At 28.3% G+C, this 27,910-nt stretch overlaps 3 protein-coding genes and 1 long non-coding RNA gene across 8 annotated transcripts; 2 read left to right on the top strand and 2 right to left on the bottom strand.

Annotated features, from left to right (window-relative positions):
• Window positions 1-3,209: 3,209 nt before the first annotated feature.
• LOC8286653 (ATP synthase subunit gamma, mitochondrial) lies at window positions 3,210-7,149 on the top strand. Its single transcript, XM_002531446.4, has 9 exons — window positions 3,210-3,459; window positions 4,438-4,481; window positions 4,631-4,783; window positions 5,164-5,277; window positions 5,384-5,511; window positions 5,806-5,928; window positions 6,021-6,140; window positions 6,456-6,577; window positions 6,792-7,149. Exons 1-9 carry the CDS (start codon window positions 3,353-3,355, stop codon window positions 6,859-6,861), a joined length of 981 nt encoding a protein of 326 aa, XP_002531492.1. The 5' UTR covers window positions 3,210-3,352; the 3' UTR covers window positions 6,862-7,149.
• A 2,228-nt stretch (window positions 7,150-9,377) lies between these two features.
• Window positions 9,378-16,972, bottom strand: LOC8286641 (respiratory burst oxidase homolog protein A). Of its 5 annotated transcripts, none has more exons than XM_048380279.1 (13): window positions 16,013-16,968; window positions 15,404-15,563; window positions 15,141-15,303; window positions 13,603-14,004; window positions 12,821-13,207; window positions 12,478-12,573; window positions 12,279-12,394; window positions 11,859-11,961; window positions 11,596-11,763; window positions 11,061-11,192; window positions 10,842-10,970; window positions 10,629-10,707; window positions 9,378-9,980 (listed from the first exon to the last, which is right to left on the bottom strand). In XM_048380279.1, the coding sequence occupies exons 1-13, from the start codon at window positions 16,194-16,196 to the stop codon at window positions 9,973-9,975; spliced, it is 2,127 nt and encodes a 708-aa protein (XP_048236236.1). In that variant the 5' UTR covers window positions 16,197-16,968; the 3' UTR covers window positions 9,378-9,972. The 5 variants fall into 5 exon arrangements, 4 of the variants coding, with proteins under 4 accessions (XP_048236236.1, XP_015582292.2, XP_048236237.1 ...); XM_015726806.3 differs by having other exon boundaries at window positions 9,378-9,967; window positions 16,013-16,967; XM_048380280.1 differs by having other exon boundaries at window positions 9,378-9,967; window positions 15,404-15,583; window positions 16,013-16,139.
• Window positions 16,973-19,533: 2,561 nt separating this feature from the next.
• LOC125368645 lies at window positions 19,534-20,093 on the bottom strand. Its single transcript, XR_007214351.1, has 2 exons — window positions 19,773-20,093; window positions 19,534-19,667 (listed from the first exon to the last, which is right to left on the bottom strand). It is a non-coding gene; the product is annotated as an uncharacterized LOC125368645 (long non-coding RNA).
• A 5,356-nt stretch (window positions 20,094-25,449) lies between these two features.
• On the top strand, window positions 25,450-26,967 carry LOC8286643 (putative methyltransferase DDB_G0268948). Its single transcript, XM_002531449.4, has 2 exons — window positions 25,450-25,727; window positions 25,985-26,967. The coding sequence occupies exons 1-2, from the start codon at window positions 25,578-25,580 to the stop codon at window positions 26,630-26,632; spliced, it is 798 nt and encodes a 265-aa protein (XP_002531495.2). The 5' UTR covers window positions 25,450-25,577; the 3' UTR covers window positions 26,633-26,967.
• Window positions 26,968-27,910: the final 943 nt, after the last annotated feature.

The raw sequence follows: 27,910 nt of genomic DNA, 5'->3' as shown, positions 1-27,910 counted from the left end.
GTTTGTTTAAAAATATCAACTTGATTATTGTTAGAATCAGAAGAAATAGTTTTTCCTTCAAACTCACTTCTATTACGTACTTTGCATATTAGAAGTAGTATTAGAGAGTAGTGGTGAAGTGGAGTATCCATAAGATGGAGATTGATACAAGAAATTTTGGATATCATTCTATACGAATATTTCAATGTTAGTATCGTAAATCAACTCATTTGAAGCAAAATCTATACGTATCACTATCTTTCCCTAATCCAATTGCAGATAATTTTCAATTGTGATTCTCAAATCTTTATAGTTTACAAAAGTATCTATGCAATAACTTCTATGAATAGAATGTGACTAATCAAGATAAACAAATGTTAGTATATAAGTTTGTAAATATTAAAATAATAGGTAAAACCAAAAAGAGAACATGAATTCCTCCAAATTCGAATATATGAAATATAGTTTTAAGACAACAAAATTTAATACACAAATAAATTAAAATTAAATAAAAGCAAATAAACCAAATAAACAAAGAGGGTCGATGTATATATACATTTAATAAAAAAATTACCTTAAAATAATCCTCTCATACTTTATCTAGAATAGTAATACAAGGTCCCATCCATCTAGAGCTATAACATAAAAGACTATGATAATTATTGTATCTTATTTTAAACTATTTCAAATGGCTTAAATTTTAAGAATAATTCTGATTATATCCAAGTTTTTCATTCAAAGCATGAAGTATCCTTTTCTCAACAGTTTCTTTACCTATCAAGCCATTGTTATCACGCCAATCCCGATTCACAACATTAACTATGAGTTTTAGTAACTCATTAGTTTTCTCACCAAATTTTATATATCTTACAAACTCTTCCTTGAACTCTGTCATTTTCTTAGTTTATCTCTCATATTATAATATTATTATATAATACATGCAATATATAATAAATAAATATAAATAATATAGAAGAAATGTGATTAAGTTAGTAAGCTAGTAAAAAAATTAATGTCATTTAAATCAAAATAGAATCCAAAAAATTGACCATATAAAATTAAATCAACATGAATAAAAAAGATTAAACGTATGATTCTTTGATAATTGAAATTACATCACTCAATTTGTATTCATGCATAAACTTGGATCAAGTTTTAGATGTATATATTTGAATAACTATTTTTTCTAAGATTTGATCAATAACACTTATTTTGTTACAAATAGAGACACTTATAAAACTGCACTTGATCATTAAAAACCATTTATAAATATAGTTGAAACTTGATCTCCAAATCCATGCTCATGGATAAAAATTGAATAATATAACTTCAATAACCCATTCATACATTTAAATCCATACATGTAAATAGCACATGGATGAAATGACCTTTCATGTACAAATTCATGCATGTATCATGTGAATAGACTATATATGAGAAACTATTATATGTAAAAGAGTCTATGTGAGTTCAAATTCAGAGTATCAATTGATATTGTTAATTCTTCAACTTTAAACCTTCCTTTGTTTCTTTACCAAACAACAACAAAGAGGGTTAAAGGAGTTAGTAGTATTCACCTCCTTATTTTTTAACTTTCTCCATTTGCTTACCAAATAAGGAAAAAAGAGAGTTATATTCAAGATTATTGATTCCGTTTCATTTCGGCCGGAATGGCTGGAATATCTTATTTTATTAAGAAAAATGAAATAAAATACCTCTTGTTCTGTATTGGTTAAAATCTCGGCCATCTCGGATCGGAACGATCGAGATTGGGACGAAATGGTTATTTTGGCCGAGATTAACAAAACAGATCGAGATGAGGTAATTTTATATAATATATATATATATATATATATATATATATATATATTATTGAATTAAGTTAATTAATTCAATAACACTTAACCCTAATTCAATAAAATCTTTTCTCTCTATCAATAAAAAATGAATTAAATCTAAAATTTTAAAATTAAAAATCTAAAACCGTGCATAATAATATCTTTATCTTTATCTATCACCTCATCTTGTACTCTACAATTTAACCATACATTTTTTTTTACTAATTCATTAAAATATTTTTGTCACTTAATCTATATTATTTAGTAATAACAACTCAAGTCTTATGTAATTTGATTTTCATGACTTTATACCACAAGATACTATTGTATACCTTAGTCGATTGTATTATAAAAAAGATTTCATTATTATAATTCTATAATAATGAAAAGTTGAATTTATGTTTACTTATTGCTTTCTAATATGCTATTTAATTAGATTATGGGCAATAATTTTTATAGTATTATATTTATTGGTTTAAAATATATATATATGTAATCCAGAACAGTCCGAAATGAAACGCCAAAATGCTCCAATACCGAAAAATTTTGTTCCAATAACAAATCCGGAACGACGGCCACAATGGAATCTATATCTTTGATTCTATTCCATAAACTTTAACCCACTTTCGCCTCATATCAAACATAATCCAAGTAGTAAATAAGAAAGAATCTTTAGAAATTAAGTCCTTTTTCAAAGACATTTAAAAAAATAATTACAGTTAGTATAACGAATTTTAGAAATATGTATAAAAAAAAGTACTAAAATAAGATATCTTTTCATAAATTTAGAAGAAAAAGAAAGTAAAAATAAAAGAACTAAAAATTGTAAATAACTCTCCTAAATCAACCATTATCATAAGAATAAAAAATTTATAATTTCATAATAACATCATAAATTCTCTACAATTCAATAACACAACTGCCAATTAGTATATTATTTGGAATAAAATTAGTAAAATTAATGAAATAAATATTATTTTAAATTAAATATATTTATCGGTACACAAAAGTTCAAAGGGTTATTTACTGAAAAAAATAAAATTGGATGCATTTGACTCTTAAACATAAATTTATGAGCTATTGAAATAGTTTAAATTGAGTGTATTTGACTATTAAATACAAATTTAGGAGGCAAATTGACCGTTTGTCTATTTATTATTATTTCTATTTTTCTTTTTAATTATTTGAATATTACTTTTCACTTAATGACATTGTTGTGATGTCATCGTACCTGTTACTACTTACTATGGGGCCTAAAAATAATAAAACTCTAAATTGAGATGCTCAATGGATCGTAGTTAGATTTGGAGGGCCAATTAAACAACACACCACAAGCTCAGGAGCCATTTCTATAGTTAGCAATGAAAAATAGTAATAGTGAAATTGAAAAGAAAAAAATAAAAAAAAGAAAAAAGAAAAAAGAAACCTGAGCTCGCTGCCATAACATAATAACAAGCTCCATTTGGATCTAAAAGCACAAAGACACTTCTTTTCTAGGGTTTGAGTGGAAGAATCAGTTTCAATTTCTTAACAAAATGGCGATGGCTGCTTTGAGACGCGAAGGGAGGCGATTCGCCTCTCCTCTCATCTCTCATCAACCGATCACCGCCGCCGTCAGATCCTCTCTTCTCGCTGCTGCTGAGTACGATCTCCTTTTCTCTGTTTCTCTTTATTCACTTTTCTATCCTGTATCTTATTCTCTTTCTCATCCATATTAGGGATTATGTTAGGTTGTTAGTCAAAATAGAAGGATACGACATCGTATTATCTTAGCTTTCCACATTTGATTCTATCTATGTTACTTCGTTTTATTTGATGGATAGTTGGAAAATGAGATGAAATGTTTTTAAGCTAAATTAGTGAGAGAAAAAAAAAGTAAATTAGTCAAGATCGTTTGGGAACTTCTGAATTTTATGTTTCTTCTAATGAGCTCAGTATTAGCCGCATCCGATTAGAGGTTTTCTTTTGTTCTGCCAATGATTGCAATGTACTCCTGCCGGAGTAGGAGAGAAGTGCTTAGTGAAAACCAAACAAGGCACTTGCTATTGTACTGGAAAAAGCGACCTATGAAGCCTTCCAGATATATGCAGATCATGTAACTCCTGTTTAATGTTGAAATATGAAATCTTAGAAACATGAGAAATTGCAATTGTGTTGCAAAATATGAAAAGAAAAATTTCAACTTTTTCTCTTTATATTTCACTTGCTTGAATTCGTACTCTGTGATCATTGCTAAGTAGGTCTGGTAATAATAGCTAAAAAAGTGTTCAAGACTTTGTAAGCATTATTACAAAGAAGTAAGTGTATGCAGTTTTTTTTTTTTTTTTTTAAAGAAGTGTGTAGTTTTATTTTATTGAGCTTTGGTACATTTTTACTAAATTGCATTGCAATGGAAAATCAATGTGAAACAACATGAAAGGTTAAGGCACATCATTGTGTAGAAGGTTTAGGAAGTACTGACTATCTAGGAAAATTATGCATTAGAACTACAGTAATCTGCCTGCGTTGCTATTTCATGTCTTCACGTCACATTTGCTATTTCCTGATTGCACTTTAGTGATTTTAGAAAGTTTTGTATGTTTGCATTTTTAATAGCTAAAATAGTTAGTTTGATGAGCAGGGAGCAGGCCCCTTTTGGTGTGCGTTCAATTTCTACTCAAGTTGGTAAGAATTGTTTTCATTTTCATTCAATAGTTAATGGCTTTCTTCTTTTTGCATCAAGCATTAGACTTGGCTTTTTTTTTTCTCCTCCTGTATTTCAATATGTTAAGTCTCTGCATATGTGGATGACTTTGTTGATGTTTCATCTGCAGTCAGAAATCGTATGAAGAGTATCAAGAATATTCAGAAAATTACCAAGGCTATGAAGATGGTTGCAGCCTCAAAGTTACGAGCAATTCAAACCAGAGCAGAAAATTCTCGTGGACTGTGGCAGCCATTTACTGCACTTCTCGGCGATGCTCCTAGTATGTTCTTAATAAACTTTTAATTTGATTTTTCCTTATTATCTATTCAACTTTATTTTGAAATGCTAGTCATTATCCATTCTTTAGTTCTCAGAAAAGTTCTTTAAGATGTCAAAGTCATATGCGAATTCATACTGAACTCATGCAAATTCCTGTTGTCCTTTTCAGTTAGATAATAGACTTCAGAATCTGATTTAGTCTTTTCTTAACACATGCTTGATTGTGAATGCTGATTCTACACTGATATAACAGTTCATGTGCTTAAAATTTTGTCTTTGCTTGGTGATTTTATCATCAAATCCTTCCCTCTCTATTCTGCCTCTCTATAGTTATTATTCTGCTGGATATTCATTTCTGGATCTTCTCATTGTGTGTGCCAGGTGTTGATGTTAAGAAGAATGTAATTGTTACTATTTCTTCGGACAAAGGTCTTTGTGGAGGAATTAACTCCACATCAGTCAAGACAAGCAGGGCTCTTCACAAGTTGACTTCTGGTAGTGTTTTTTCTCTCTTTTTCTTTTTTTTTTTAACTCCTTCAGATTATTAGCTCTTAAGGCTTGGATTTCTTGACCATTCAAACATATTTTCTATTTATCACAGGTCCTGAGAAAGAAACAAAATATGTCATCTTAGGAGAAAAGGCAAAAGCCCAACTGATCCGTGACTCAAAGAAAGACATTGAACTATGCATCACTGAATTGCAGAAGAATCCTTTAAATTATACCCAGGTTATAATATTTCTTGACTTATAAATTTATTCTTTTTGTGTCTGTGCACTGCCATGTGTGCATGAATGCATTTGAATTTCCAGGGTTTGTAGTTGTAGCTATTATGTGGGCCAGTGTACAAATTCCCTGTTGCATTGATATTTCTCCTCAGATGCTTTTATGCTTTTGCAAAAAACATGTTATAATATGCAAGTTTATTCAAAAGTGAGGGTAAGTGCTGCAGATTCAATAGTGGGTTCCTTTCTGTAATCATTTCTTTTTTGACACTGAAAATTTAAATTGTTCCATTTTCAGGTCTCTGTTCTAGCAGATGACATCTTAAAGAATGTTGAATTTGAGGCTCTCAGGGTTGTCTTCAACAAGTTCCAGTCAGTTGTTTCATTTCTTCCAACCATGTCAACTGTATTATCTCCTGAGGTGATTCAGACAGCTGCATCTAATTATTCAGTCTTATTTTTATCTGATGTGTTTATTGGGTTGTGAAATTTAATGATGGTCTATTCACCTAGGTTATGGAGAGAGAAGCTGAATCTGGTGGAAAACTTGGAGATCTTGACTCTTATGAGATTGAAGGTGGTGAAACAAAGGGTGAAATTCTCCAGAATCTTGCTGAGTTCCAGTTTTCTTGTGTAAGCGTGCTGAGCTCTTGCTATTTCTCTATATTTGTGTCTGTGTTCATCATTTTGGAAAAAGTTGCATGTTAATCTGGAAGCTTAAATGCACTTAGAATTTCTTTCTTTGCAATTTTGCATACAGAAGAAACTGATCTTGTTGAAGATAGTTCATGATATTAATTGATACCTGTTTTGCAATGATGGTTCGTTTTTAGTTTTTATATCTTTTCCAAGACAAAACTACTTTTTATAATGTGAGGCGTTTCACTTGTATAATTTCATGATGGTTTTGGGATTAATCTAGATTTTTTTTTTCATACTCCTCCTTAGGTCCTGTTCAATGCTGTACTGGAGAATGCTTGCAGTGAACAAGGAGCAAGGATGTCTGCTATGGACAGCTCCAGCAGAAATGCTGGCGAGATGCTTGATCGCCTGACACTTACCTACAACAGGTCTCTCTTCTCCCTCCATATATATATATATATAAAACTACGGGTCCAAAATGCTGGACCTTTATTAGAGTTAAAATGGTGTGTAATAAAATTGTTGCCAAGCAACTTATGTTTGTTGTTCTACATCTGACAGGGATGCAACTAAGCAATTTCTTTTTGTTGTATCTACGGTGTTGATCATTTTCAATAACATGTTTGATGATCTTTGTAACAGAACTCGTCAAGCATCTATCACCACTGAGTTGATTGAAATTATTTCTGGAGCATCCGCACTGGAGGGTTAATTTCTTAAAGTGAGGCTAAGGTATCTGACGGTGACGAAATAAGATGCAAAGGTTTTCTTGAACTTTATTGCAATCTTTTGAGGATTTTTTCTGTTGCGAGCTACTCCAATAATCCTCCCCAGCGCTGTACTTCATTTCTGGGAATTGAGAACATATCTTTGATGGTTACAGTTGATTTTCAATAGTTTACCTTACTGCCCCAATCCTTTCAAATTGAAAGCTAAATGACTGGTTTGAAAGTTGAGAATTCATGTAAATTGTTTTTATTCATTCCTATAATTCCTTTTCCGACTAAAGAATATTTAAAATGTACAGCAGTATATTAACAAAACCATTAAATTCATCTACGGGGCTCCCAGCACAGAAAAAACCAAGCTGTCCTAATTCAAGGTGGAGCCAAGTTTCTGCAAATGGGGGTTTGGTAATGAAGCTAATAATCCGTTAAAAAAAGTGACGATCTTCTAGAGGCTTAAAAGACATTGGGTTCTCGCTTGTTTCCTGTTCAGGGCTTCTGGGGTCTCATTGTATTCTTTCCAAGGGCTGGTGTGTAAAATGATTATGTTTTATATTTATCTCAATTTGTTTTTTCAACCTTTTAAGGGTCAATTCAGGGGCTCTTGCTTACTGGTTTAGGTGCTGGGAATGACTTCGAGACGTCCTGCCTCAGCACGCTAATGTTGAAGATTCTACAGCTTTGGCTGTTGCGCTATCTGGGCACTGTAAGGCACGTAATGAAATGGTCTTTGAGCAAAGAACATGGACCAGTGCAGATATTAGAGATAAGGCTGTATTATTCCAGCATCACTTCATCATGAGCAGACAGTACCCTGTAGGTCAGAGTTTGGCACCTGTCTAGACAAAACTAACGGCGAAGCCACTTGGCAAGCACCTCCACCAGGTCACTTCAAGGCCAATTTTGACGGGGCAGTCATTCAGCATTGCAACTTTGGACCTCAGTGGGTGATAGCTCGCAATCACTTGGGTGACCTGTGTTATGCCGAGCACGACACTGCACCAGTGCCCCGCTGGGCTTTTTACTTAAATAAGGAAAAAAAAAAAGAGGAAATATTTCCTCAGCTGTCTTTCTTTGGCACGTGAAGAGTGTTGAAATTTTATTAAAAATGGACGATATTTAAAGTGACGAGCATTGTAGAGTGTAAGGTCGAAAACTTAGAGTGTCGACTATTCACAAAGAATATGAAATCTGTCGGTCACACCTGCTATAGACACTGATAAACAAGACTTGACACTCTTTGACGTCACGAGCATATGATCGGCACTATGACTAGCGATCACATGCCTTCCCATTTATATATATATTATATATACACTTCTCCTTTCTTTCGGTTTGGTTAGTTTCTTTTACTCCTGTGAGTTTTCTCCTTTCTTCTATACGACTATCGATCAAATTAGAAAAAAAATAGAGAGAAAGAAAAATAATACAGAGCAAAAAATAAAGAAAAAGAGAAAGGGTTGGGTGAGGTAAAAAGAGTTGTTATTTTGAGATAGCGTGAAGAACTTACGTGGGGTAAGAAGTACTTGTTTTTTTTTTTTCAGTTTATTAAATTATAATATATATTATAATTTTATGATATTCTTTTTTATTTTAATTTAAATTGTAGATTATTAATACAAAAAACAGATAAAAAAGAAAGAGCTGCACGAGGTACGTAGAAATTTTTTACGTGAAACTATTTGTGTATTTATTTTATTTTATGATGTTTATATTTTTATTAATTTTTACTTTATTTCTATATTTCATTATAGATTTTGATGTGTTGTATTTGTTATGTGATGTTTATATTATTTTGAATTTTTTTAGTTAAATAAATAAAGAATTTAAACTAGAATAAACTATATATTAATTATTTTTTGCTTAATACCATGTAAACTTATCTTGATGCATACGCTGAAAATTTTTTTATGATAAATTTATATGTCTATTTTATGTATATTGTATTTGTATATATGTATATTATTTTTTGATGTTTATATGTTTCTGTTTTTTTGTTATTTAATTTTAATTCATATATTATTGTAATTTTGATATGTATTTTTATTTATATGTGATGTTTATATTATGTTAAATTTTTTGACTTAAATAAATTAAAATTTTAAATCAAAATAAAAATGATATATTTAGAAACATAAAAAAATATATTTCATTTTAAATGCATTTTTTTTATTTTAGTTTAATATTAATTTTTATGTTGTATCAGTTTTTTAAAAAATCATTTTAACTACCAATAGTATCAAATGATATTTAAAAAATTTCATTGAAATGTTTTTTTTTTTAAATCAAATGCCATAACCTTTTAATTACTAAACCAAATCTTACTAATATCACGTGCTAGGAAATAGTTTTAAAGAATGTAATAATAGAGTTGACGTATTTTTTACTTTTAAAATATGTATAATAATTAAACATGATAAGTTTGTCATGTATCGTTGCTTATTGGGCTGGAAATATAATTTAGAATTAATCATATTTTCTAAAAAATGATAAGAAGCAGAGATAGATTGTTTATATAAAAATTTATAGATGAGAATAGATAATACTCCTATGGCACCGACCGAGACGTAATAGAAGACAACCGACTAGTGGTACAGAAGAACAGGTCAATGGTGTAACCTCTCCTCCACAGGAAATTGCAGTTAAAATGGAAGACATCACCAATCTTAGCGAGAACTTTGCTAGCGGTTTGTTTAGTTTTGTACCCACGTAATGTTAACTGGGTGGCTCACGATGTAGCCAAAAGAAAGCCCCAACTCATTCTCTTGTCAGCCCGTCTAGCTGGCTCAGGAGAATTATGGTTGTATGACTTTTGATTTATCAATTACATCTATCTTTTTTCCGTTGAAAAGGGAAAGAAAAAAACATATATCATCTCAAGAGTCTTAGCGTCCAAATATGAATCTCTATCGGTTATTCTGTTACTATATTAGGCAATTGCTCTATAGATTCCCCATTTGGGAATCTATACAACAGGACATCACTAGTAGTTCTCCTTGTGAAATACAAATCTAGTTTCTGTTTTGGTTGAGAATTTGGTGCACAATCTCTCCAGTTCATTTCCCAGTGCTGATGGACCGCAGTAGAAGACCCCTGTGTCAAAAAACTTCGAAAATAAATATATAAGAACACCCACAATTAATTTATTGATTATGAAGAGTCATTGGTTTTTTTCTATTAATTTATTAATTAATAAGTTTCATTTGTAATTAAATACTTTTCTAATTTTAAAAAATAACATATTAATAATAAATTAGTTTTCTAATTAGATAATAATTATTTTATAAAATAGCATATTGATCATATTTTGATATTATATTAAGTAATAAATTAGTTTTTTTATTAAATAATAATTCTAATTATAGAAAATAATATTTTTAAATTTTAAATTCACTAATAAATTAATTTCTTAATTGTATAATAATTTATAATTCTAATTTTTATATTATTGCACTAATAAAGTTTTAAGAAGAAATCAAGGACATCTAAAAATAGTTAATTTGCTATTATTTTTTAAAATATTATAAATTAATAATATGAAAAAATAATTAAATTGTATCTATAAATTTAATTTTTTATAATCAAAATAATAATAAATATCATACACCGTACTAAATCTCAAAGCTCACTATTGTTTTTTTTTCTTACTAGCTTTTGAATATTGGTTTCACATCTTAAGCCATATAGTTTGGCTGTAATGGAGAAAAATAGAAATATACTAAATGAAATTATGAAAGGTACATAAAATGGTTACCTATTCGTTCTCCTCTGTGTTTACTTGACATTTTTGAGAAAATGCTGAACCAATTCGGACGGCCAAATTGCGTGCGTACCTACAGCTCCATCATTTAGATATTCAGTTAGAGGCGTCAGGCTCAAAGCTCCCTCGTAAAAGGAAACCAAGTATAAGCAATTTAGCATATTTACAGAAGTGGGAAAAAAACAACATTTAGTAATATATTTTTACCTGACTCCAAGATATGATGTCAATGCCTTTCTTAGCAAGATGCAGTGCTTGTATGGCACTTATTATAGCAGATCTTGCATCCCCTTCTTGATAAACATTGGTTAAGAAGTATTGCATCTCTACGACAGACTGCAAGGATCACCAGAGGAAATAAGATGTAGATGTACCATAAGCCATAGGGAGAGAACAAAAGCAAGGGAATTAGTAATGTTAAGTTACCTTCTTTTGGTTAATTTTGGATGTTTCCCACAGGACATCCCTGAACCAGTCGAAAGAGCTTTGTTCTCTTGTAACCCAATAAAAGTAAGCTTTTAAAGGACCTCTTGAAATGTTGCATTCCTCACAATTGGCCTATAGCAACTTTTTTCAACACATATTTAGATTGATAGTTGAGAGAAAACAACAGATATTGAATAAGTGAAACAGTATAGGAAAAAGTAAGATAATTTAGTTTTTTAGCATTTTCCTTTTTCATATGTGATAATTTAAGATAGTATTTTACTCATTTTGGCTTCTTTTTTTTATATATATATTACTCAGTGCCATATTAGCCGAAGAATGATACATGTCAATAAGTCACCAATTACTAATGATGTAACAAGAATATATCTGAAAATACTGATAGAGTAAATATATTTTAAATTGTTAACAGAAAAAGACACGCGCAGAGTTATAAATCTGCAAAACCACAAATAGTTTATATTTATCTCTATTATATATATGGAGAGTAGAGCATAAGCCATTGATTACTTGCCATTTGGAGATCATTTGCGATGTCTTTAAGAATGCTAATGAAAGGTGTGGCTCCAATGCCAAGCCCAATTAGCATGACTATATCATACTTGACATGATCTTGGGAAGAAGCACCATAGGGTCCATCAATGTATATTTTTGGATATTCCTTGCCCCCTGATAGTGCTGCCTGCAAAACCCCAGAAGAATCTTGAAATAGGTCTCATTCTTCAAGTTGATAGGCAATCAAGTATGTGTGTGTTTTATTACAGTTAGTTCTTTTACCTCTTGAAAAAGATAGTATATTTTGTAACTCCAATCTCCAAGAGTTCTAATATGCACACTTAAGTGATCATCCTCTGGCCCTGAAGTTAATGAAAATGGGTGCCTGAAAAATGAGAGACGGGCATATACCTAGATAAAAGCTTACTTGATGCAAGAGGGAAAAAATTAGAGGAATATTTTGACTTATTAGATGGTATATGGGCTAAACATATTTGCTGTACAAGCAAAAGAAAGACAAGGTGTTTGGTTAACTTGCTACAATTTGATTATTTGGACTAGTAGTCAATTAGTAGAGTGCTTTCCTTGTTGCAATTGATCAGGGGTTCAAATTTTACCATTACAAATTGTGGATTCTCTGAGGCAGTACATAAAAGAAGGAAATGATACAAAGAAAAATAACGAGAAATGTTGTATAGTTACCATTGAAATGGAGAAATCTGAGGGCACTGTAGGAAGACATACATCCCACTCTTGTGCTTGAAACCTTGTGGTTTGTGCAACTTCAGAGATAAAACCTTTCCTGGATAAATACTAGCCTACTAATACAGTAACATGTCCTTAGCTAAATAATGTTAACATTATTAATTTTATAATCTAGTAAGTTGCATTTATCAATTACCTTCAGAATTTTTGCATCATAAAATCCTGATCTTACAGCTCGAGCAACACGTTCTCCGGCATATAACATAACTGGCAAGGCAATGTACATCCAGGTCTGCACCAAAATGTCTCAATTTTAATCTCTATCAATGCATCAACCGCATGGCTTTTCTATTTTTTAATTGCAAATAAGAGAGAAAAACTCGAACTTGAGTCCTTTCAATTTGACATATGCACCAACTGCCAGACTTAGCTTATGGGTACATAAACCACAGGACTTAAGTAATTGCAGTAGTGTGTGAAGTGACTCAACTTAACATCTAAATATGGGTTTAACTGAAAAACCAAACTGAAATACATACCGTTTTCTCAGTGACATTGTCAGTAAGGAAGAGGAACATGGAGTGAATAATGAGCAACACATAGACAAGAATGAGCAAGTGGTGTGAGTACCAGAAAGTATTATATCCAGTCACATTTCTAATGGATTTAGGCAGAGAAGCTGATTGCCGACGAGGCCATTTTGTTGCAAGCAAAAATGCAATTGCCATTAGTATTACCATGGCAATTCCAGTTGCAGCTTCTGTCGTTGCTAATATTTGGATATATGATGGCTGATGATACCCAAATCGGCCGGCTATCGTTTGCCGAAAAATTGATCGGTCCGACCCACTAATTCTTGGGAAATCACAAGCAAGGTGAGTTCCCCCATGGACTATCACACCCACCACTATGCCTCCTGCAATTAGCTGTAAAAAGAAACACTTTTGTCACTGAAAATTGCAGAAGTTAGTTAATGTTTGTGAAGGTTTCAAGAGCTATTATTCGTTTGACATTGCACTAGAAAAATTATTCTAACAGAACCTGAGTGACATATATTTCAGTTCTATAACAAAATGTGAGAGCACTGTTACAATGTATCAATCTGTTCAATAACTTGAACAAATAGACACAACGAAATCTAAATTTATCATAACTATTACAACATAATCCACCAAATAAAGAAATTACTAATTACTACAACAATCAATTCTAATTTGAATTAATCCCACTAACATAAATTGATAGCACTGATAATTAAGCAATAAACAAGAGTGAAATAAAGAGAGAACATATGTAGATAAAATAAAAATAAAAAAAATACCTTGTGGAAGTTGATGTTATCATTGAACGGTACAAAAGAACTGAAACCTGACTTCCTCCGAAGCCATGTAATAGTATTCCGACAAACAGGTAGAAGGATCAAAGCCATGTTGAATTTTAAGGTTTCAGCTGCTCCTTTGGCGGTGCAAAGGCAATAACCCATTACTTGAAATGCTGTTCTGTGTCTGTATTGAATGAACTTCCACATGAAAAGTGAAAAGCAAACTACCAACCAGAACAACGTTATCCATCCTTGTCTCCAATGTGTTCGGAACATTATTTCTGCTGCAGTTTTCGACGTAGTTGGTTGTTCTTGGTTATTTAGATTGTTTTTGTTCTTATACGCCATTGCTAATGAGCCTGTTGGTATGCTTTGTCTGAAGAGAGTTATTAGTTGGTCTGGCTGCATACAAATTACTGACAAAATTAGTTTGTAGAGTTTAATAAACTTTAGGGACTAAAATAGGCTAAATAGCTATGTTGGTACTAAAATTTTAGTACTAATACTTTAATTTATTTCTTTTTAGCATTAAAATTTTAATTTTTTAAAATTTTAATTTTAATTAGTTTGTAGAGCTCCTTGTTAGTAATCTATTTACCATCCATATCACACTTGACTTTAAATAAATTGTCATATTAGTACTAAAGCTTTGCCACTTAATAACTAAATGATATCGTTTTCTTCGATTCGTTTCTTTATAGTACCACAACTACTATATTTGTCTCAATTGATGCCACCTACTAGGATTCATGTTAAAAAAATCGAATTCCGGTGGATAATGATGTTACTAAGAGTGTAAGATAACAACAATATGATTTGTTTTGAGTAGGAGTTTAAGGAATATTGTTTAAAGGTTGTATAAGCATTACTTTTTTATTGATATTTTAAATAGGTATTTATAAGAGAAGTGCTAGTTATTTCTATATTTAGTGTGGTCCTAGAGATCAGAAATTTCAATTTTTCAGGAGTAATACTTTATAGCTACGTGGAATGTTGGTTCGCCTATTGATATGTTAGTAGTATAAGTGGATTGTTGAATATTGGCGAGTTCTTAACTCACATGAATTTTAGGCAAGTCTCTATTAGCTACCATTAATTGAAATAAAAATAATAGGTATATGATACTAAAAAAAATAAATTAAAAAATGGTATCATTTGGATATAAGTGGCAAAAAATTTTCACACCAACGAGATGATTTACTTATTTATTAAAATCAATTCTAAAAATTGATTTTAATTATTTTTTATTAAATTTATTCTTTTAATATAAACAATGTAATTCACTCTTCTAAAAAGAGTTAAACTGAATTAAAAATGATAAATTTTTTTGAAGTAAAATGGTCCAAAAAAATTTTAAGAAAAGCCTATTTAATTTTGCTCAAATAGTAATAACCTCATAAAGGAATGACTGCTAGATTTTTTTTAAAAAAATAGATGTATTAATTAATTAATTTACTTTTTAATAAGTAAAAGTAACCGGATGTATAATAATGCTGTGGACCAAACTGTAGAAGGAAGCAAGGGGTCAAACAGTGAACCTGAATGAAGCCCGAGTGTTGAGTGTCAAGAGCTTCAATGGCTAAGGCAGCATATTCCTGTGCTTGCTCGTGGGTTAGAGACACTTTATTTGTTGAACAACTTTGCAGAATAGTCTGCTTAATGTCAATCTCATTAATCTTTCCATCCATGTCTCTGTCGCACCTGAAAATAAGGCCACAAATAAAACATCCTCATCAATTAAACAATACATACATATAAGAAATAATTTCACAAACAATTATCATATCTGCATGATCCTTACATGTCAAAATATATTTTCACTCTTGAATCGAAGCAAGGGTCAGTCAATCGTTGCCAGTAAATCTGGAGTTCTCTTTTTGTGATATCACTCCTGCAATCTCTTCTTCTTCCTCTTAGTGCCATTAGAATCTCTTTGGCAAATTCTGGCGATTGTTCGATGCCTGTAAATATGAAAAGAAAACTGCCCATTTATTAGAATTATATTTTATATTTATTAGATTTAAATAATTAAGTATATTGAATAAACATATTAAAATATGCGAGAATTGTCCATTTTAAAAATTAGAAAACAGAAATTCCTAGCCTTTTTTTTTTTCTTTTGTTGATGTCATTGGCTCTTCCCTGCAATGATCACTTGTCTAGTAAGTTTTTTTTTCTTTTCTTTCTTTTTTAAATTATCTCCTCTGAAACAGGAGATTGTGACATGACTAAAAGAGAGAGCATAGGCTAGTGCCAAGTACATAACATGGACAAAAACTCATGCAACTCTATCGGCTATATGTTCCCTTAATTTCTCTCTAAATCTGTTAAGAAAAAACGTAAGCAAAAAGAAAGAAGAATAGGAAATCCAAGGAACAAAGTATGAGAATACAAAACTCTCTTATTATACCTAAACAACAACCAAATTCAGACCATTTCACCACCGCTTCAGGGCCTTTTCCGGCGGAAGCTAGCCGGTCGAAACGCCTTTCCGCATCATTCCACTCAATGTCAACAAATCTCAACCATTCAGTCGTCAAACCGGCCAGCGAGGCCTCCCTATCCTCCATCACAGAATGCTGCTCCAGTCCCATTTTTGGAGAGAGCTGAGGAGGAACCAGTCTACCACGCCAAGAACAAGAAGAGGTTGAAGAAGAGAGCTCTGAAAAAGACTCCACTCATGGAATTTATTTTTCTTAATGAATAATTGCATGCATATGATTGCAGGAATCAAGAAAACGTTTCCAATACAAAAGAAAAGAAAGAGTAGGAAACAATAAATAAATTTTATTGGGTTTTAAATGGTTGTGTGGGGAATGAAAATGCAAAGAACTGTAGTGGAAAATAAGAATGGTTTGGTAGGAAAACGATAAGAGAGAGGGAATGAAGGTCTTTTGTTATATATATATATATATATATAGTGGTGAAGAGATTAGGAAGGGGAGAAGGTATTAGTGTGAGCAGGTAACCACATGCCATTGATTAGACAGAGAGAAAGGAGAAAATTATATTATACCAAATCTTCTTCTCCTGACCTCTTTCTTCCATTTTGAGGTCATTCGCTGTTTTGGTTTCAACTGGAAGTTACTAATTAAGTTTCAACTCTTATATATCTTACAGGAATCTTCTTTTAATTTTTTTTTTTTTAGCATAATTGTTACTTGTTTAATAAGTTAAAATAATTTTTTAATTTTTTTAATAAAAAAGGAAAATAAGTTTATTTATTAACAAAAATAGAGTAAATCTCTTTTATGTACAAGATATATTATAGTTTAATATTTTTTATTTTAAAAATATGTTATCGCATGAATAATGATTTTTTAACAATTTTACACTTTATAATTATTTATATAAATAATAAAATTTATATAGAATCATTAAAAACATGTGATGAAATATTTTAAAATTAATAGTTTGTAAATAAATTTATTTTATTTTTATATATTAAAAAAATAAAATTAGTTTAACTTGTTATACAAGCTACGTGTATAAAATATAGAAAATTATAAGCATATACGAACTACAAGGTGATGGAGTTCATTAAGCAACAAAAGGAGTGGACATAGTGCAAAACGCAGTCACCAGAGTCTTTTATTTATACTTAGGCATATTAACTCTCAGTATTTATTTCATAGCCATGGTTAAGCTTTCCAATTTTCAATTTCCAAGCCATCATCTTCTTTTCTATAATCATTTACTTTTATGCATCAAACTCTTAGTTTTATAATTTACTGCTTTCAAAATCTTTTAGCTTTTAAATCCTTAGTTTTCTATTTATCATAACATGTATTTCAGTCTGATGTTTCTAACTAAATGTAATTCTTTAGCTCATTTTTAATTACTTTTAGATTTAGCAAAATTACATTAGCTTTTCTAAGAATTCAGAATAGTCAGAATAGTCTAGGTCACTTTACTATCCACTTACTTTTCTATTTTTGAAATTAAATCATTGCTTTATTTTATATTAAATACATATTAATCGAGGCATTTCACTTTTGACATACTTAATGATCGCTATCGTATATGAAAAGATCAAACAATCATTGGTAGTAAAAACAACCATAATAACAATTATAACCACTGATAATTTCAATATCATTGTTAAAACACATTAATCAATTTTATAAATTTAGATAAATCAACTTTATATATAATGAGGAGTCAAATAGATATTTTATAAAATATAGAAAATTTCTAAAGGGTCAAATAGAAATACTATAAAATTATAAGGACTAAATATATAGAAAAAGTATATAATTTTACTATGTGGTTTAACTTTTTAAATAAAGTTTTTATAACTCTTTGAGAATTAAAAAATTAATACTTTACATTCAAATTTATTAATACGGTTAATTCAATATTTGTAGCTCGATTATTCAATGTCAAATGGTTATAATTCCACCATCATTACCTTTCTTACTAACTTAGCTATATTTATAGAATTTAGAGAGAAAAATTAAAGAAAAAAAATAGTCTCATAATTTAAGTTTTTTTTTTTTTTTTATTCTAGTTAATTCTGATGAGATTTAGATGATAAGACTAAAAGATTCTACACTTTACCATCTATCTAATAAGTAATTTTGCAGCAATCACACTTCATTTGAAATTCAATAATCAAATTATTAATGGTATTAATAATTTTGAACACAAATTGTTAATAATGTAATTTTCAATATATTAAAATGTCTCCAAAACAAATAATAAAACCTCTTATTTAAAAGGTTAAACTATAAAGTTAATTTTATAGTTTTTCCATATAATATTTGGCATCAACTTTTTGCTAACACACTCAATTAAATTTAGCACGTTCCTCCACATCGACATTAAGAGGTTTCAAGTAATCAATATATTAGGTGGCTGACATATTTCTTCCAAAATTCAGGGGGTGGTAGGTTTTTCTATACAAGTTGATGTGTCAATAGATATATTAACATATAATTTATTAAATATTATTTATTTTTTGAAAATTTAATCTAATATATAAATTAGTCCTAAATATATTTTTATGGATAAGTACAAAATATATTATTTGTTTTCACTATTTCTCAATTTTTAATATTTATTTCTTTTTCAGATGAAAAGAGGTAGTGGTAGAAATTATAACAAAAAGAAGATATCTCATAGTAAAAAGTCAATTGGCAAGGATTCAGCTATTTTCGCTCTGATCAATCATCATTATCATGTTGTTAATATTTAATAACATGAGTTTAGAGCTTAACAACTTCTAATTTTATTGTTTGACCGTTAAATCGTAGTTTAAGAAGTCGTTGATATGATGAGATCAATACGATGGTCAAATAATAACATTTTGAATTGTTAAATTCAAAATCCATATTATCAAACATGAACAATATATTAATAATGGTTGACTAGAGTAAAAATGGCTAAATCCTTACAAATCGATACTTTTTAATAATAAAATACTTCTTTTTATCATAATTTTTAATCACATATCTCTTCCTATAAGAAAAATACCACAATATTAAAATTATAAAGTATTAAAACCACATGATATATTTTTATACTTGTTTTTATTTTATTATTCAATCAAAAATCTTGAATTTTTATAAGGAATAAGGTTCAAATAGGCCCTTGAACTTATCATTGAAGTTCAAATCACTCCTTTTAACTTTTTATAGCCATTTTAGCCCAAAACTTAGCAAATATGGCTCATTTAAACCCTTTTTATACAAAAATGAGAGAGTACATTATACCTCCCTTCAAAAGTGTATGAATGCAAAAAAAAAAAAAAGTAAAATTAATTATAAATTCTTAAATAAAATTTATATATGTTTAATGATTTTCATAATAAATAATAAATATTATAGGAAAAGAAATTTTAATTTACCACCTCCACATTGAACTTCATTGCCTGGTTAACACTCCCATCATCCTCAACACCATTAAGCAACAACAATAACAACACCACCCTAACAATAACGATTTCAATAACAACAAAACCATCAATAATAGAACTCATTACTAGCAAAATCACATAGTAATACAAACCGATAAGAGAAAAACCAAAAAATGCCACCATTGTAATCACCACCATCGAAGCCAAGCTGTGTCAACCACACCATCTTTAATTATTTTCCAAAACAAATCGGATAGAAAAAAGGACCAAAAAAACAAAGAAATAGCATCAATGTCATCAATACTCATACAACCTCAGTCTGCACCGTCGCCCTGCAGCCTCAACCGCCGCCATCATTATCGTCTATGGTTGTTGTAGAGATTTTGGCGATGGTAGAGGGTGGAACTAGTAATGACTGATTCATCTCGATGGGCAAAAGATATGGCGATCTTGAAACAGCTGGATGTGGGCGAGCTTGAATGGCTAGATTTGGGTGATATCAATATTGTTGCTCCGACTGTGAGCGGTGGCAGCAGTTTGTGGTGTTGTGATATGTAGTGGGATGTCATCTTTGCTGTTATGGCTTGGTGTTTGTGGAATCGTAGAAGAGATTAGTGGTGCTATGGGATTAAGCCTAAAGTGTTAGAGGAGATTAGTGGTGCTATGGGATTAAGCTTGTTTGATGGATGAAAAAAAATAAATTCTTCACTGGTATTTTTTTTTTGGATTAAATTTTTTATTTAGTGAGAGATATCAAAAAGATAATATTTGAGAAAAAATATTTTGTTATTTTAAGTTTTTGAAAAAAATTATTTTTTATTAACAAATCAAGAAATTATATTATTTTTTAATTATTTTTTATCAATAGAAAAGAAAAGTGTAATGCCTGTGCCTTGTCTATCCAAAAAAGGGCCAAAAAATGATCCAGAAATGGTAAGTTTTAGTTAAAATGATTAAAAGAATTTATTTGACCTCGCGTGTAAAGTTTAGAGGCCTATTTAAACCTTATTCCTTTTTGTAACTAACTACTATCCCTTTATATAAAATCAATTCGGTCTAAAATTTAAAGTAGAGAGTCAATTTGGCTCTTTACGTATGAACAGTCAAACTTCAAATAAATGCACCACAAGTTTTTATATATTTAATTTAATTAATATTTGTAAATCTTATTTTTTTATTGGTAAAAATTAAAAATAAAAGGAAAGAGAAATTAAAACTATTAATGCTTATGGATATAGAATAAAATATAAAGAGTCTATTGGACTTCAATAAAATATTATACTCTTTATATTATTATATAAATTATACTCTTTAAAATAAAAAGCACTATTGAGGATGTTCTTATATTTATAAAAACATTGTTAAAATAAATTATAATTTAATTTTAAATTATTAATATAAAATTAATATTTCTATTATTATATTTATTATGTTTATTATATATTAGAATTAAATTATATTAAAAGTAAGATTTCAATTTAATACAAGTCATGTATAATTTAGTTAAAGAATCTAGATATTAGCTTCATAATAGAAATGCTAAAGTGAATAAGTATATTAAATGAAGAAAATTATGATAATTGTGTACCTTAAAATAGAGTTTTGTATCAACAATTCAACTAAAATTAATATGTATAAGATTTTTTTTTCTTTTTGTATATAATCTTAGTGTCTAATAAATTTTAACTATTTATTATATTTAATGATTTAAAAGTAAATTATATAGTAATTTACTAATGTTACTTTTAATAATTTTCAAATTAAATTGTGCTAAAATTAAAATCAGTAAAAAATATTAATTAATTATTTTTATCAGATTAAACTAATTCATACTAAAAATAGGATTTTATTTTATTTTGATAAAAGAATTAAATTTGAACGAGTTTAATATTTTATAATAAATTTAAAAATTAAATTATAATTTTACTTGTTTAGTTCTTTAACTATATTAATTTTATATTAACAAGGATAATAGTTAATTTTACAAAATTCAAAGATAATATAATAAAGATTATATAAGAATTAATTTATATATTAGACTAAACTTTAGCTTAATCTTATTTTATTTGGCTTAACTACTAAAAAAATCCTATATTTTGCATTTGTTATCAATTTTAGTATGTAGTTCTAATTTTGTTTTTAAAATTTTAATGCCATACTTCAATATTGATTTCACTTTTAACCTTCAGTAAAATTATTTATTAAATTTTTTGATCTGGCATAAACTTCGGTAATAATAAAAAAGAGTTGAATCAAAATTAAAGTTAGTTAACCTCTTTCATTACTAAAATATTATCATTTAAGCATATTAAATTATTATTATTTTTAATTTTAGAGTTTTATTAATTTAATATAATTAAATCATAACATTTTAATACAGCAAAAGTAGTGACTCAGTTTTTTTTATCGCCAGAGTTTATTCTATGTCAATAAATTTTGTTAATAATTTCATTGAAGAGTAAATTTAAAATTAATATTCTAAAATTATTAATTTAAAAACTAGTTATTAAAAAAATTGAGGACTTTTTGACACTTAATCCTTTTCTTTTCTTATTGCCCAGCTGATAATGGAACAATGGTTATAATATGGACTTTGGTCCATGAATCTACATGACATGTGGGGAAGAGAGCTATATTTCACTTCCTTTTGGATTGTAAAATGCGGAAATTTTTGTTCCTATTTTTTTTATTTTTTTAAACAAATATTGTACCGTGTCTTTTTAATTTTTTAAATTATAATAAAATAAATTTATAATAATTATATTATATTAAAATTATGTATTGAATAAATTCTTTATATATTTAAAAAATAAATCATTTATTTGCGTGTTATACGATTGTTGTAATTATTTTACTGTCGATTTTATAGATTTTTGCTTTGACATGTGTATTTATTTTTGACAATGAGATTTTTATTTTTTAAAATTATAATAAATTAAGTTTAAAATTAATATTTTTGAATATAATTTTTATATATTTATGAAATCTAGTCTTTACCCGCTTGTTGTATGTACATCGTAATTATTTTGATTATAAATAATAATATAAATTAAATTTATGTATAAAATTAAATAAATTTCTAATATTTTAAAATTAATGAAAATATTTAAAAATAATAATAAAAATTAAATATTTTTATCGTCTTTGTTAGTTTTTATATTTTATGACTTTATTAATACAAAAATATAAAAATTATAAATAAATTAATAGAAAAAACTATAAAATTATACATAAATTTGAATTCTACATATCAATAATAAATACACACATTAAGATTAAAAATCATATGTGTTAAAACATAGTAATACATGTCAAAAATATTTTTATTAGACTAGATATATATTAATTTTTTTGTTCATTTATATATACTAATGTTCATATTCTATATCCATAATATTCATTAGATGTAATATTCTATAATAATTAATTTTTTTATATTTAAATATTCATTAACTATGAACTTAATACTTATTACGGTTAATATTCATGTCCATTTTATTTAATATATTATTCATCAATATTAATATTAATGTTCATTATTCAGTATTGCAATGTTTATTGTTTGTATATATAATATTAATCAATATTTTTAAATAAAAATATTAATTATTTATAAAAAAATTTATTGTTTTTGGGATGGATATTGAAAAAATTTTATGATTGATATAAAAATTCATTGTAGGTATAATATTTATTAGTTTGTCAATAAATATTCATCATTAATAAAAAATATACTACTAATTCATTCAAATGAACATATATAATATAGACATAACATAAATTATTTTTACACAGTTGATAAATAAAAAATCAAGCTAAAGTTGTACTATAAATATATATATATATAGTAGTATACATATCTTTTCAATAAAATTAAGTTAATAAATAATGAATATTTTATATTTAAATAATAAATATTTAACACATGTTCAATGAATATAAGTTATAAATATTTAATATAAAACTAATGAATATAAATTATTTTTCTAAAAAAAAATTACATCAGCGTGTTACGTTAAATAAATATTAATATAAATTTTTGTACAAATAAAATAACATAGGAATAGATCCGTGCAGCCATAAAACTATACGGTGGGATCCACGTTATAACTTGCGATAATGGAATGGACGGTGAGCATTTGAAAGAAAACTTGGTGTTGAAGTAGTGAAATTAAGTGGGGAATCTATTGCTGCTATCACGCATGACGTTAAAGCTACCAAAATTAAGACCTGCCTTCTCTACTCCCATTCCCGAGTCTCACAAACCCTTTTGTCTTTTGCATGTTGAGAGAAGCAATTTGAACTCAAAATTATATAAGAATTGTATGACAAAAGAGATGTTTTCTTTTAATTTATTCTTTTTAATAATAATGCGATTCCTAGATATTTATAAAAAATAATTATGTAGCAATCTGCCATATTTTAATATGGCATAATTAGAAAACATATATTTTAATATATTTTTTAAAAGGATTGAATTTTGATTAATAAAAAATATAATTTTTTTTAACATGATTCACCGTTGCCAATTTCTGTTAATGAAATTGAACAACAGAAAAGAATTAAAACTGGATGTGACTCTTGTATTGATTTTTCTTTTCCAATTTCTTATTTTTTTATTTTTTATTTTTAAGTATTTTCATGAGGGAATAACCTCTAGTTTAGCTCTTGAATTTTATAAATAGACTCGATTTTATCTTTTTTTTTTTAATATTTATGATTAATTTAGCACATATTTTTATATTTTTGACTAATTTTAACTTTAAGAAGTGATTTGCAGGCACATATATAATAATAACATGAAAAAAAGCTTCTTGTGCTTCAAAAAAGAAAAGACCATGAAAAGTAGCTAATAAGAGTTTCAAACTAAATTAATTTTTTAAATTAAAAATAGATATTTGGCTACTCAATTGGATCAATACTGTCGCATTTTTTAACCTTCTATACTATTACCTACACCTATTACTTAATATAAATAATATATATATATATATATATATATATAAATATATATAATATATTATTAATTTTAAAATTTAAAATATTTTTAATATGTATTTTCATATTTTAATACATAAGATATTTATTTCTTATACATAAGATTTAAATTTATATATAATTTTATAATTTATTAAATAATAAGTTATATTTCTATTTAAACAATAATTCTAATCCTAAAAGGTAGTGTATATTAATTGATAAGTTAATTTCTTAATTAGATAATAATTCAATTTTAAAAAATTAAGATTTTTAATATTATATTCACTAATAAATTAATTTTAATTATATAGTAATTTTTAATTTTAAAAAACAGTAATTTAAATTATATTTATAGTATAATTTATATAATATTACAAGTAAATTAATAAATATTTTGAAATTAATTTTTAGATTATTATATATTAATAAAATTTTAAAATAATTAAGAACACTTAAAAATGCTTAAATTGCTATTATTTCTTAAAGTATTATAAATAAATATTAAATATTTAATAATTTATAATAAAAAATAATAATAATAATTATACTATTTACAATTAATATAATAACAACGCAACATGCGAATAAACAACTAATCGACATAATTTTATAGCTAAATTCATTATCACCACCAATACTGAAATCATATCATTATGAGCACTGATTTTTCAATATTTTTTAAATTAGTTAATTAAAAATTTAAAATATATATATAAAAAATATGATATATACATTTCATAAGATAATAAAAAATATATAATTAACTTATTTTTAAACATGTCAAAATGAGCTTGAATGAAAAGTTGGATAGGCAAATTAGACTTGATTCCGTGAAAAAGAGAATGTATACGCTCTTAGATAAACAGAAGCATATAAATAGTCAAAAATGGCATCCTTTTGTAAGGAAACTGGGTTGAACCTTCCCCAAGTAATTCCTCAATTTCCTTTCTAATTTGATAGTACCATACATATAAATTTATTTCACACATCTCACAAAGAAATCAAAAAGAATCTTTCTAACTGCATTATCTCCAATATCTTTGAAATCTATATATAAGAAAAGGGGGCTAAGCAGATATAATTCAAAGTAAAAACAAAAATCTTGAAGAACCAGAAACAAACAGAGGGAAAAAAGAAAATGGCAGAATTGTTCATTATGCAAGCAAAACAATATGCAGAAGGCAGGCCTAATTACCCACAAGAGTTATTCCAATTTATTGCCTCCAAGACTCCAGGGAAAGGCCTTGCATGGGATGTTGGCACTGGAAGCGGCCAGGCTGCTCAATCTGTGAGCCCTCTTTCTCTTATAATTCATTTTTATAGAGTTATGTTATATGTGAATTTGCAGTTTTAGTTTTGGTAATAATTAGATCTTGAAACCCATTTTTGGATCTCCACTGTAAAATATTGGGTTTTGAAAAATCTTTTTTCTAAATTTTGATATCAGAGTCTCTATATTCGAAAAATTCGAAATTGCAACTTTAAATAGTCCCATATGATGCCATTTACTATAGAATTGTGTTTCTAATGCAAGTTAATTTCCAGCTTGCTGAAATCTACAAGAATGTAATAGCCACAGACACCAGCCTGAAACAATTGGAATTTGCACCAAAGCTACCTAATGTTCGATATCAACGTACACCTCCAGTCATTCCAATGAACGAATTCGAACAATATATTTCTTCAGAATCCAGTGTTGATTTAGTGACAATTGCTCAAGCTATCCACTGGTTTGACCTTCCTGCATTCTATCAGCAAGTCAAGTGGGTACTCAAGAAGCCTCATGGAGTCATTGCTGCCTGGTGCTACACAGTGCCTGAAGTTAATGAATCTGTTGATTCAGTTTTCCACCCATTCTACACCATTGATTCTGAGCCTTTTTGGAGTTCAGGGCGAAAATGGGTGGATGACAAGTACACAAACATCCATTTCCCATTTGAGCCCGTGGAGGGAGTTGATCACACAGGACCACACAGGTTTGTGATAGAGAAAGTGATGAGCTTGGATGATTATTTTACATACTTAAGGTCATGGTCTGCGTATCAAACAGCTAAGGAAAGGGGTGTTGATCTTCTGAAGGATGAAGTGACTAAAGAGTTCAAGAATGCTTGGAATAAAGATGGGGAAGACAAGAAAGTTGTCAAGTTTCCTATTTATTTGAGGATTGGTAAGGTAGGGAACATGGAAGATTAATGGTTAATTAGGTGGTTCAGTGATCATTTTGTCCGTCTGTTGTCCTTGATCCAATTGTTCTACGAAGTGAGTTTCTACTATGCATTGTCATGTTTCTCAATGGCTGCAAGGCTAGGCCTTCGCTTTTAATATCTTGGTCTAGAGTAGAATCCTCTGCTCTATTCTTTTCCTCAAATCAGCATCGTTCAAAGTAAGATAACTGGTTTTGTTCTTGATGGCAACAACAATATCAGTTAGTTTATGAGTATATTGTTCCCATTTGACCAGGCCATTGGCTTATTCAGGTTAAATTGCTTGATTACTTATATTAAATTGTTATTAATATTTTAATTTTTTTTTTTGCGTCAATTCTTTTATTTCTATTTTAATTTAGAATACTTATAACTTCTATAACTATCCATAATAAAATATTTTATAATTAATTTGTCACATCAGTAGTGTCAGTTCATTAATAATTTATCATACTTAACATATATAGTCTATTTCTAAATATGTATAAAAAAAAATGTAAAAAGTGAATCTCATAAATTTAATTGAATAAGTTATTAGTGAGTTAATATTGTTGATATGGTTAATCAATTTTTCACTTATAATAGCCACATCGGTAAAAATGGACAAGAAAAAAAGTAGATACCTAAATATTTTGAACAAATTTTGAAATTCGAAACTGGAGTCTCAACGATCCCGGTGGCGATGTCTAAAGCGTGATGGACCTAATCTGATAATTACTTAATTCATGTGGAAAAAAATAATAAATACCTAAATTAAAATAGATATAAAAGTACTAATACCAAAAATAAATAAAAAATCAAAATATCAATGTCATATTAGGTTGAAAGTTTTTTATTATCCATCGAAATCCATTTATAAATCAGAGTGTGAATAGATCCAAACACTATGGGAAAGACCTGACACTAGTGCCATCACTAACATTCCTGTGTTTCCAAACTTTTATAAATTTTCTTTATATTTTTTAATCTCTTTTCAAACTTAGTGCTTTTTAATTAGAAAATAGGATTATGTATTTTTAGTCTCCTTCAAAAAAAAAAAAAAAAAGAAGTTTTTGTTTTCCTGTATTTAGTCCTCCCAAAGTAAACTCCTGGCTCTACCCTAATCGATATTGTTAGACAAGAAAGTAAAAGCAGAGATTCTTACAACCAAGGGAAGAGTCAGCTAGAGCAAACCCACAAAGAAGCCTGCTGCTGGCAGTCCCTTTGCAGAGGAGCTCGCACATTCAAGACTCCATTCCTTGTTATTGGCTCAGCCTCCGTGTAGACA

Source organism: Ricinus communis, chromosome 10 (genome assembly GCF_019578655.1).
Source record: "Ricinus communis isolate WT05 ecotype wild-type chromosome 10, ASM1957865v1, whole genome shotgun sequence".
Taxonomy (NCBI): domain Eukaryota; kingdom Viridiplantae; phylum Streptophyta; class Magnoliopsida; order Malpighiales; family Euphorbiaceae; genus Ricinus; species Ricinus communis.
The sequence above is the reverse complement of the archived record's forward strand: the minus strand, read 5'-3'. Positions and strand labels throughout refer to the sequence as shown.